General features: G+C 42.3%; 2 protein-coding genes across 2 annotated transcripts; one reads left to right on the top strand and one right to left on the bottom strand.

The window, feature by feature from the left end:
- Nucleotides 1–97: 97 nt before the first annotated feature.
- Nucleotides 98–2,352, top strand: triap1 (TP53 regulated inhibitor of apoptosis 1). The gene has a single exon (XM_035155532.2). It carries the CDS (start codon nucleotides 1,338–1,340, stop codon nucleotides 1,560–1,562), a length of 225 nt encoding a protein of 74 aa, XP_035011423.1. The 5' UTR covers nucleotides 98–1,337; the 3' UTR covers nucleotides 1,563–2,352.
- Nucleotides 2,353–3,467: 1,115 nt separating this feature from the next.
- Nucleotides 3,468–10,661, bottom strand: il15l (interleukin 15, like). Its single transcript, XM_035155531.2, has 4 exons — nucleotides 9,999–10,661; nucleotides 7,087–7,134; nucleotides 5,113–5,250; nucleotides 3,468–3,644 (listed from the first exon to the last, which is right to left on the bottom strand). The coding sequence occupies exons 1-4, from the start codon at nucleotides 10,134–10,136 to the stop codon at nucleotides 3,534–3,536; spliced, it is 435 nt and encodes a 144-aa protein (XP_035011422.2). The 5' UTR covers nucleotides 10,137–10,661; the 3' UTR covers nucleotides 3,468–3,533.
- Between the last annotated feature and the right edge of the window lie 336 nt (nucleotides 10,662–10,997).

Below are 10,997 nucleotides of genomic sequence, written 5' to 3'. Positions count from 1 at the left end.
AGTTTTTTTCTAATGTTTTTGTTGTCAAACTACAAACATGAGTTTTTTTTTTGTCCCACAGGAGTTCGTTTTATAATTTACTATTATTCAAATATATTAAAACAATAACACAGCATCACAAAGACTGAGCGACTGGCAACAACAGGAAAAGATATATATATCTTATATAATATAGAATATATAATACATAACACACACGAAGGAAGAGAAAAGAAACATTAAATCCATCTGAATGACGGGCCCGCACCCCCGGCTCCGTCCCGCAGACCACAAGACGGTGAAAGTCCTCCAATCTGCAGAGACTCATTCCTCTAAACTTCTCTCAGATAACATCACCCTGACTTTGTGTTGCCAACCTGAAAAGAAACCGTTGCACTTGAGTAGTTTGGGTTGAAATCACTGACCTCATCTCTGTATATAAAAGGACTGATGCCTTGTTGAATCAAGAAAAAAAACAACCTTTCTCAGTGTTTTGCTGCTCATTTGTCTTTTTATTTGTCAGAAGAGACGTCCAGTCAACAGAGCACAGGGACCTGACGTGGACACAACAGAGATTCGGCTTTTTTCATTTTTGCAACATCGGAGTTAACTTGATTATTTTTACAAAACAACATTTGTGTAAGAAATATTTGTGCTAAAATGATTAAATCATTTTTTCCAAACTCTGCTGATTCGTCCTCCATGGGAAAACACAGTTTTATGTTCGGACTGGATAATTTTGATCAACACAAGTAAACCACAACTGGAAAACATTCCATGGTGGAACGAGCTCCCCATCGACATCAGGACGGAAAGTCTCCACGTCTTCCTCCGCAGACTAAAGACACATCCACACCTTGGTTAAGAAGTTGATGTAATCGTCAACTTTGGAGTTTGTATTAAAAATACAAAACACGTTTGGCACTTACATGTAGAACTTGGTACTTTGGCTTTTTTAAGTTAATGTACCTGCATGATTCTTGCAGTTCTGGGTTTATTCCCTCGTGGTTGATGCACTTATTGTGAGTCGCTAAATTATGTAATGTTATTATCTAAGAACTGCAGAATGGAACATTCGCCCTTCTTCATCCATTTTCTGTAGAAGAACGACTTTGTCTTTATTCATCTGTTGTTCTACAATCAAATGAGAGTGGACTGAACTTCAACTTTATGAGTTTAGAAATAACCCCCCCGGAGTGAGCGTTCTCCCCCAACACACGATCTCTGCTGCGCCGTGACGCAGCTACGTACGACGTCACCCTCCTAGCAGCCAATCACATGCCGCGGCTCGAGGAGAGCGACGCAGAGGAGTCGACGGTTCGAAACCCTCCGCGGTGGCTCGTGTGTTTCCAGCCGAGATGAACAGTGTCGGGGAGGCGTGCACGGAGCTGAAGCGCGAGTACGACCAGTGCTTCAACCGCTGGTTCGCAGAGAAGTTCCTGAAGGGGGACCGGGGGGGGGACCCGTGCACCGACAGCTTCCGGAAGTACCAGCGCTGCGTGCAGGCGGCCATCAAGGACAAGGACATCCCGGTGGAGGGGCTGGACTTCATGGGCCCCAGCAAGGACAAGCCGGAGAGCTGAGGCGGGGGGGGCCGGGACCGGCACCGTGTCCACGAGGCCCACTGAGCATGCGCAAAGGCGGTGCGTGTGTTGCTGCGTTGACCTCCAGGGGGCGCTGCAGCGGAAACCACTGCGCTTTTAATCGATTAATCGATCGCCAGGAAAAGAACCAGCAGCTGTGACGATCGATTGTTTGAGCAAAAAAACAAAAAAAAGGCAACCAAAGTTTTTTATTGCCGCGCGTCTGCTTGTGTTTGTCTCTGGGTTTCAGACATCATCAATCGATAAGGATCACAGGCGGAAAACTTACTGGTTTAACTTCTGGAAGTGGCTTTGAAGACGTCTCCTCTGACCACCTGTGATGGACATTTTTCTTTTTACTTAACACGTTTTTTAAAAATGGATGAAAATATAGATTTTTTTTGTCACGTTTTCATTTTTAGATTTTCTGTTTTAAGGGACATTAATCCATTGCTGTTATTAATTAATATTTTCCTCTGTTTTATTTGAACCAGGTCAAAGGTCAATGAACGCCTGTCATTGCTTTGTCTTTACTGAAGTGAGACTTTTCCTGTAATTTATGTTTCTTGAGTTTATTTCTTCAGTTTGTGAACAGCAGGTCTGTGGGCAGGTGTCGAGTCCGGATGGTTCACATGTGAACACCTGGTGGGTCCGACAGAAGTGAACATGATGAGTGAACATGATGAGTGAACACGATGAACATCAGATGATGATAAAGCTTTGAACGTGGTGGAACACTCCTTTTTGAGCCCAGGGCTATGACCTGAATAAACCTGCTCTGAGAAACAAATTGTCAATGTCTTTATGAAATCAAGCCTAAAACGTTAAACTGAGACCTTCCCGGATATTACAAAACAAATGGGTTCGATATTCTCACTGAGGCTCCGCAGAGCTCCTGAACAGTTCCTTGGTTTTCCACCTGGCGCTCTTAGATAAAACCATCAACACGCTTTGTTGCCAACCTGAAAACACTGTTGCACTTAGTAAGTTTTGGAGGAAGTCACTGACCTAATCAGTGACGTCCGTGCTGCTGATGTCAGTGGAACTTTGTAAACAGACAAGATGAAATGTGTTTTTCTTCTGACAGCTCATTCGTCTTGATTTGTCAGCAAAGATGTATTTGAGGTCTCAACAGGCGTTTTCCCAGAACTTTCAATCGGCCTCAGGCTTCATTCATTGTTCCCATCACAATCTGTCCAATTCTAAAATACTTGTAATACTGCGGTGTAGGGAAGTTATAAATCACAAGTGTTCCATGTAAGGACTCCATGTTTCCTCCATGTTTCCTCCACTCACCAACAAGTCGAGATTTCGTCCACATCGAAAAACAACGTGCACACACATGCACACTGAAAACAACTTACATGCACACTGAAAACAACGTGCACACACATGCACACTGAAAACAACTTACATGCACACTGAAAACAACGTGCACACACATGCACACTGAAAACAACTTACATGCACACTGAAAACAACGTGCACACACATGCACACTGAAAACAACTTGCACAACATGCACACTGAAAACAACGTGCACACACATGCACACTGAAAACAACTTACATGCACACTGAAAACAACGTGCACACACATACACACACATGCACACTGAAAACAACTTACATGCACACTGAAACAACATGCACACTGAAAACAACGTGCACACACATGCACACTGAAAACAACTTACATGCACACTGAAACAACGTGCACACACATGCACACTGAAAACAATGTGCACACACATGCACACTGAAACAATGTGCACACACATGCACACTGAAAACAACTTACATGCACACTGAAACAATGTGCACACACATGCACACTGAAAACAACTTACATGCACACTGAAACAACGTGCACTCACATGCACATTAAACACCAGATGCTCAGAGGTTCTTCATACCACACTTTATTTGAGCTCAGGTTAATGACGTCTCTCTATTCTCTGAACTCGGAGCTCTATTCACAGAACTGCTGGTTCATCATCTGGAGAGCAGACTTCAGATCACTCAGGAACATTGTTGCGTTTTGTTTTTTGAAGAGTTCACACTGACGACACGCTGCCTCCGTCTGTGGAAGAGAAACAGCTGTTAGCAGAGTTGTTTGGTTTTCATGGTCCCTTTATTGAGACCTTAACAAAAATACTAGATTTTTTACATCAACCCTCAAACACAAAACTAAACTAAAATGAAACTAAAACAGAAAAACTTCAGAAATCTGAAACAAAGTCTGTCATTAGAAATGATCAGTTCTCCATCTTCACCCAGAGAACGTAACTCGCTCCCATCAGCCTTTGTGTCACTGAAGGTCTGAAGGTGTCTTCATCATTTCATAGTAGCATGCTCGACTCTCAGGTTTCTGTCAGCTGTCCCACCATCACCGGCACACGCTCCACAGCTGCTTCCTGCGTGTCAGCCAAAAGAAATACACCCCCCTGTACTCCTGCTTCCGGCCACGCCTCCACAGCTGGGGTGATAGACAGGGAAGGGAAAGAGCCCTCACTCCATTGGTCGTACTGGTTTTCTGCAAAAGCTCTGAAGGCTGGTCACAGTTGACTTTTCTCATCACAAGTTAAATAAACATCGGCTTCTCAGGATCACACATGTTTGTTCTCGTTTGAAGTCATCACCGTGCACTGGAACGCTTGGAAGTCATATCTCATGACTACTCGTGTCCTTCCAGGGAAAGGCTCCTCCCACCCACGACCTGACTATTACCTTTGACAACTCTGTGTTAGCCCCCCCCCGGACCTGTAGGAACCTGGGTGTGACACTCGACAGTCAACTCTCCCTCACTGCCAACATTACTGTAACAACACTTTCCTGTAGATTCATGCTGCACAACATCAGGAGAATACGCCCCCTTCTCACTCAGAGGGCGGCGCAGGTTCTGGTCCAGGCTCTGGTCCAGGCTCTGGTCCAGGCTCTGGTCCAGGCTCTTGTCATCTCAGGCCTAGACTACTGCCCCTCCCTCCTGGCAGGTCTACCTGCTGCTGCCATCCGACCTCTGCAGCTCATCCAGGAAGCAGCAGCTCCACTGGTCTTTAACCTGAGTTCACTGGCACCACTCCGCTCCCTTCACTGGTTACCAGTGGCTGCCCTCATCCGTTTCTACACTAGTACTTGGTACCGTGCTGTGAACGGATCTGGTCCAGTCTACACCCAGGACATGGTCAAACCTCACACCCCAGCCCGTCCACTCCATTCTGCATCGACCAATCAGCTGCTCCCTCACTGCGAGGGAGCAGCTGCAACTCAACAACATCAGACTGTTTCCTGTCCTGGCTCCTAAACGTTGGAATGAGCTCCCCAGTGACAATTGGTTGATTCACTTATGTAAGTCGCTTTGGATAACAGCGTCAGCTCAATGAAATGTGTCCCTGGACACAGACTTTGTTTCAGATTACAGTTGTATCATCGTAAAATGTTACTGACAGCAGCTGTTAGCAAAGACAACAGGGTCAGTAACATGTGTAACTGATTCTCCATGTTGTTTCTACTCTTGAGGCTGATGCTGGTGAAAAACAACATTAAAATACCTGGTTAAAAAACGTTGCCAGTTTTTCCAGCTTGGTGTCAAGTTTGAACTTTTCAATTAGGACTCCGACGGTTTTCCACTCTTCACAGAGGACTTTGATTTCATCAGCAAAACACTTCAAGTTCGAGCTGCGGCATTTCTGTTGGAGAGAGAAAGAGAGAGAGACTTTTTAACAATCTTTTATTTAAATCATGATTTTTTCATCTTTCCTATAAAGCAAAAACTAATAAAAACAGTTCAATCAGATAATTTATACAAAAGAACCTACATGTCTCACACACACACACACACACACACACTGTGCTCAGTTAAAAGTGAAGGACCTGTCTGATCCCCCACTGAGACCTGAGAGCTTCCAGGTTACTGGTCCGGCTGTAGAAGGCGTGTTCCACTCTCAGGTGAGCTGCTACCAAACCTTTAAAACACTTCACCACATCTGTCCAGCCTTCACCCAACATCTGGTTCTTCCTGCTCTTCCAGGTGGCCGGTTTAGCCAAACAGGAAGTTCATCAGGACGAGTGTTTGTCTGTTTCCTTTATAAAATTTAGGCCCAAAAACAAACAACGGGAGTGAGAAGTTCTCCCCCAGAGCCTCCACCCACTGCTGGGTGGAGAAAAAGATTGGATTCCGTCAACAGAAACGCTGGAGTGCTTTTATTTTGAAACGCATACAGAAAGTGGTTTTAACATTTTAAAATGCACGTTTGTGACATAATTTCAACAGATAAACATTAAGCTCATGTGAAATATAATTTTCTCTGTTTATTCTGCTGTGAACCACAATGTTTATCTGTCTATGACACAAACGTAGTTACAACACTTTCCGACCCCGTTTCAAAGTAAAAGCACTCCAGCGCGTCACGTTCTGAGTCCATTCCTTTGATCTCACGGGGCTTTGATTGTTATCGACAGACCGGGAGGTGCTCGTCTTCAGACCGTAGAGTCCTGGTGTTTAGTTTAGTACATGAATCCACTTGTTTCGAAGGCAAAGCAGGAGATAAACCAGCAGCTCCGCCGCCGGTAACCGACACGCTGCCGTGTGAACAACAGACAACCGACACACAGCTGATCTGCGGCTCGACGCAGACAGTGAGTTCAGAGAGTTCGGGGATCGACAGTGAAGACTGCGAGATCGACCGGTAGATCGCGATCGACGAGTTGGACCACTGCTCGGCAAACGCTCTCAGTGGCACGGACAGGGACTGCAACACTTCCTCCACAATCCTCTTCAGAACTCTGGAGGACCTGATGCTGGTGATGTCATAGAGTGTTTCCCAGGATGCCTTGGTGAGATGGCCCAGTTTAAGGATGCCAGTCTCAACAAACTTAGTTCTAAGTACTGGACAAGACTTTCCTTTAAATGCTGGACATCATGCTGGTCATGGATAAAAGCATTAACGTCGTCAGCATATGCTGAGACGACCACAGGAGGGTTGTGAGCCAGCCCCTCAGCCTGCTCCTCAACCTGCACAGAAGAAGAGATGCTGTAGAGTTGTCCTGAGATGGGGCAGCCCTGCCTGATGCCTCTCGTGACCGCACGCCTACAGGAAGCAGGAAGTGTCCCTTTTATTAACTCTCTTTAGAATTTGGTGGCAAAAGGTCAAAGGTCAAGGTCACAGTGACCTCAAAAAGCACATGTTTTGCCTTGTGAATGCGATATCTCAAATGTGAAGGTCACGGTGGCCTTGTATGTTTATGTTTTTCTTGAACATTATCTTAACATCAGTTTGAAGGATTGTCTTCAAATTGTGATGTGGTTTCAGTGCTTGAAGGTCAAAGGTCACAGTGACCATATATGAATCTGGGGAAAAAATAATGTAGATGGAAACTGCCCTGGTGGGCAGAGCCATACAACCACAGTCCATTTTTTTATAGAGGTTCAGCTAATGAAATTTATCGACGTGTGTGTGAGAGTGTAAATAATAAAAGAGATAAAAAGGAAGTGTAGAGGGCAAAGTGACGAAGGACGTTCATACCTCGAAATCTTCAGTGGTCGGGGTGTAGAGTCTCACGTCCAACAACACCTGAGGACGAGAGAGCGTTAGCATGTCAACAGTCACACTAAACACAAGGGTCAAATGTATATAAAGACCATCAGTGACTGTATATAAAGATGATCAGTGACTGTATATAAAGATGATCAGTGACTGTATATAAAGACCATCAGTGACTGTATATAAAGATGATCAGTGACTGTATATAAAGATGATCAGTGACTGTATATAAAGATGATCAGTGACTGTATATAAAGATGATCAGTGACTGTATATAAAGATGATCAGTGACTGTATATAAAGACCATCAGTGACTGTATATAAAGACCATCAGTGACTGTATATAAAGACCATCAGTGACTGTATATAAAGATGATCAGTGACTGTATATAAAGACCATCAGTGACTGTATATAAAGATGATCAGTGACTGTATATAAGAATATCAGTGACTGTATATAAAGATGATCAGTGACTGTATATAAAGATGATCAGTGACTGTATATAAAGAGGATCAGTGACTGTATATAAAGAATGATCAGTGACTGTATATAAAGATGATCAGTGACTGTATATAAAGAGGATCAGTGACTGTATATAAAGACCATCAGCGACTGTATATAAAGATGATCAGTGACTGTATATAAAGATGATCAGTGACTGTATATAAATACCATAAGCGACTGTATATAAAGATGATCAGTGACTGTATATAAAGACCATCAGTGACTGTATATAAAGATGATCAGTGACTGTATATAAAGATGATCAGTGACTGTATATAAAGATGATCAGTGACTGTATATAAAGAGGATCAGTGACTGTATATAAAGATGATCAGTGACTGTATATAAAGACCATCAGTGACTGTATATAAAGACCATCAGTGACTGTATATAAAGACCATCAGTGACTGTATATAAAGATGATCAGTGACTGTATATAAAGATGATCAGTGACTGTATATAAAGAGGATCAGTGACTGTATATAAAGACCATCAGCGACTGTATATAAAGATGATCAGTGACTGTATATAAAGATGATCAGTGACTGTATATAAAGACCATAAGCGACTGTATATAAAGATGATCAGTGACTGTATATAAAGACCATCAGTGACTGTATATAAAGACCATCAGTGACTGTATATAAAGATGATCAGTGACTGTATATAAAGAGGATCAGTGACTGTATATAAAGAGGATCAGTGACTGTATATAAAGATGATCAGTGACTGTATATAAAGATGATCAGTGACTGTATATAAAGACCATCAGTGACTGTATATAAAGATGATCAGTGACTGTATATAAAGATGATCAGTGACTGTATATAAAGATGATCAGTGACTGTATATAAAGATGATCAGTGACTGTATATAAAGATGATCAGTGACTGTATATAAAGACCATCAGTGACTGTATATAAAGATGATCAGTGACTGTATATAAAGATGATCAGTGACTGTATATAAAGACCATCAGTGACTGTATATAAAGATGATCAGTGACTGTATATAAAGATGATCAGTGACTGTATATAAAGAGGATCAGTGACTGTATATAAAGACCATCAGTGACTGTATATAAAGATGATCAGTGACTGTATATAAAGATGATCAGTGACTGTATATAAAGAGGATCAGTGACTGTATATAAAGACCATCAGTGACTGTATATAAAGATGATCAGTGACTGTATATAAAGATGATCAGTGACTGTATATAAAGATCATCAGTGACTGTATATAAAGACCATCAGTGACTGTATATAAAGACCATCAGTGACTGTATATAAAGACGATCAGTGACTGTATATAAAGAGGATCAGTGACTGTATATAAAGATGATCAGTGACTGTATATAAAGACCATCAGTGACTGTATATAAAGATGATCAGTGACTGTATATAAAGATGATCAGTGACTGTATATAAAGATGATCAGTGACTGTATATAAAGATGATCAGTGACTGTATATAAAGAGGATCAGTGACTGTATATAAAGACCATCAGTGACTGTATATAAAGATGATCAGTGACTGTATATAAAGATGATCAGTGACTGTATATAAAGACCATCAGTGACTGTATATAAAGATGATCAGTGACTGTATATAAAGACCATCAGTGACTGTATATAAAGATGATCAGTGACTGTATATAAAGATGATCAGTGACTGTATATAAAGAGGATCAGTGACTGTATATAAAGATGATCAGTGACTGTATATAAAGACCATCAGTGACTGTATATAAAGACCATCAGTGACTGTATATAAAGACCATCAGTGACTGTATATAAAGATGATCAGTGACTGTATATAAAGATGATCAGTGACTGTATATAAAGACCATCAGTGACTGTATATAAAGATGATCAGTGACTGTATATAAAGACCATCAGTGACTGTATATAAAGACCATCAGTGACTGTATATAAAGAGGATCAGTGACTGTATATAAAGAGGATCAGTGACTGTATATAAAGATGATCAGTGACTGTATATAAAGACGATCAGTGACTGTATATAAAGACCATCAGTGACTGTATATAAAGATGATCAGTGACTGTATATAAAGACGTCAGTTAGATTTTACAACATTTAAAATGTGTCTGCTGTAAAACTGTGGTTGTATAAAAAGCTGTTGCATGAGTCATGTTTACGACTGTTCTCTAGAGAATGGATCAGAAAGCTCTGGCTCCCTGTCTGTCATGGACAATAAATCCTGCTGTTGGTTCATAAAACAATTCATCATTTCAGACCAAATGAACTTGTCTTGCCTCCTAATGACGTTCAACACCAACAACGTAGAATCTGAGCAGGATCAGATTTGACATTTTGAAATATTTCGCTGTGACAGAGTGAACGTGTTTTTACTGAATAAAAACCTACCACGTCGGGGGCTTGGTCGATGAGCGTCTGGACCCTTTTGATGATGTCCTTAGTGCAGCTTCTTTGGGCTGCTTGTGTTTTCAGGGCGAGAAAACTGACAAAGCACAGAATCCCGAGAGCTGGCCTCCCTCTCAGCATGGCACAGCATGAGGAGTCACATCTCCTCTCACACTACCACCTTCCACTTCCAGGGTTCAGCCTCAGGAGTTCAAATCCATCAAATCCATGTCAGACGTCCCACTGTTGCTGTTCTCCTGTGAGAGTCCTGTTTGAATCCAGATCAGCCTCCAGTGACTGCTGAGGTGCCCTCGAGCAAGACAGCCTCCAGATCTGCTGCCTGGAGAACAGAGGGCGATCAAGTTTGGACAAAAAAGCCTTTTTCTGGTGTGAATGTGTTCTTTAATCAAAACACAGAGACACGTGGAACTGTTTGAATTTAAGGTCCCAAAATGGACGAGAGCAGTAAAGTCCAGAGCTGTGGCAACAGAAGAATGTTTGCTCTCAGGTTGTGTGAGGACAAGAAGAATGGACGGATGGACAAACTCTTCTCTGTCTCCCCTCTGTTACAGTCCTCCTCCTACTCTCTCTCAGGGACCTCCTCTTTTCTCTTCCTTCTCCTTATCTGTCAGGTTTTCTTATCAAAGCTGTGCAGGAAGTGAAAGCTCCACAAATCACCAGGACGCTCTGTGTGTGTGTGTGTGTGTGTGTGTGTGTGTGTGTGTGTGTGTGTGTGTGTGTGTGTGTGTGTGTGTGTGTGTGTGTGTGTGTGTGTGTGTGTGTGTGTGTGTGTGTGTGGGTGATCACTATAGGGCGGTTTCATTGCGGTGTCATCGGTCTGTCAATCAAGATCAATGCACTTCATAACAGCAGCTGAGTCAGGGCCACGTGTTGGATCTTGTTTTGTAGAAGTATGCACCAGTCCGCCACATTCAAACTTGTATTTCTGTAGAAGCTGGTGCAGTAGCTGCTGATTGTAGATTCATATTGTGCAGACATCAA

Source organism: Hippoglossus stenolepis, chromosome 4 (genome assembly GCF_022539355.2).
Source record: "Hippoglossus stenolepis isolate QCI-W04-F060 chromosome 4, HSTE1.2, whole genome shotgun sequence".
NCBI classification, from domain to species: domain Eukaryota; kingdom Metazoa; phylum Chordata; class Actinopteri; order Pleuronectiformes; family Pleuronectidae; genus Hippoglossus; species Hippoglossus stenolepis.
Note: the sequence above shows the minus strand (reverse complement) of the source record. Positions and strands in the feature narration are given on the sequence as shown.

Excerpts from the sequence above, each read along its gene's own strand:
- triap1 (XM_035155532.2), top strand. The coding sequence starts at position 1,338 with ATGAACAGTGTCGGGGAGGCGTGCACGGAGCTGAAGCGCGAGTACGAC.
- il15l (XM_035155531.2), bottom strand. The coding sequence starts at position 10,136 with ATGCTGAGAGGGAGGCCAGCTCTCGGGATTCTGTGCTTTGTCAGTTTT. Across the intron at positions 7,135-9,998 it reads TCGACCAAGCCCCCGACGTG|GTGTTGTTGGACGTGAGACT; the intron begins GTAGGTTTTTAT and ends TCTCGTCCTCAG. Across the intron at positions 5,251-7,086 it reads CGACCACTGAAGATTTCGAG|AAATGCCGCAGCTCGAACTT; the intron begins GTATGAACGTCC and ends TCTCTCCAACAG.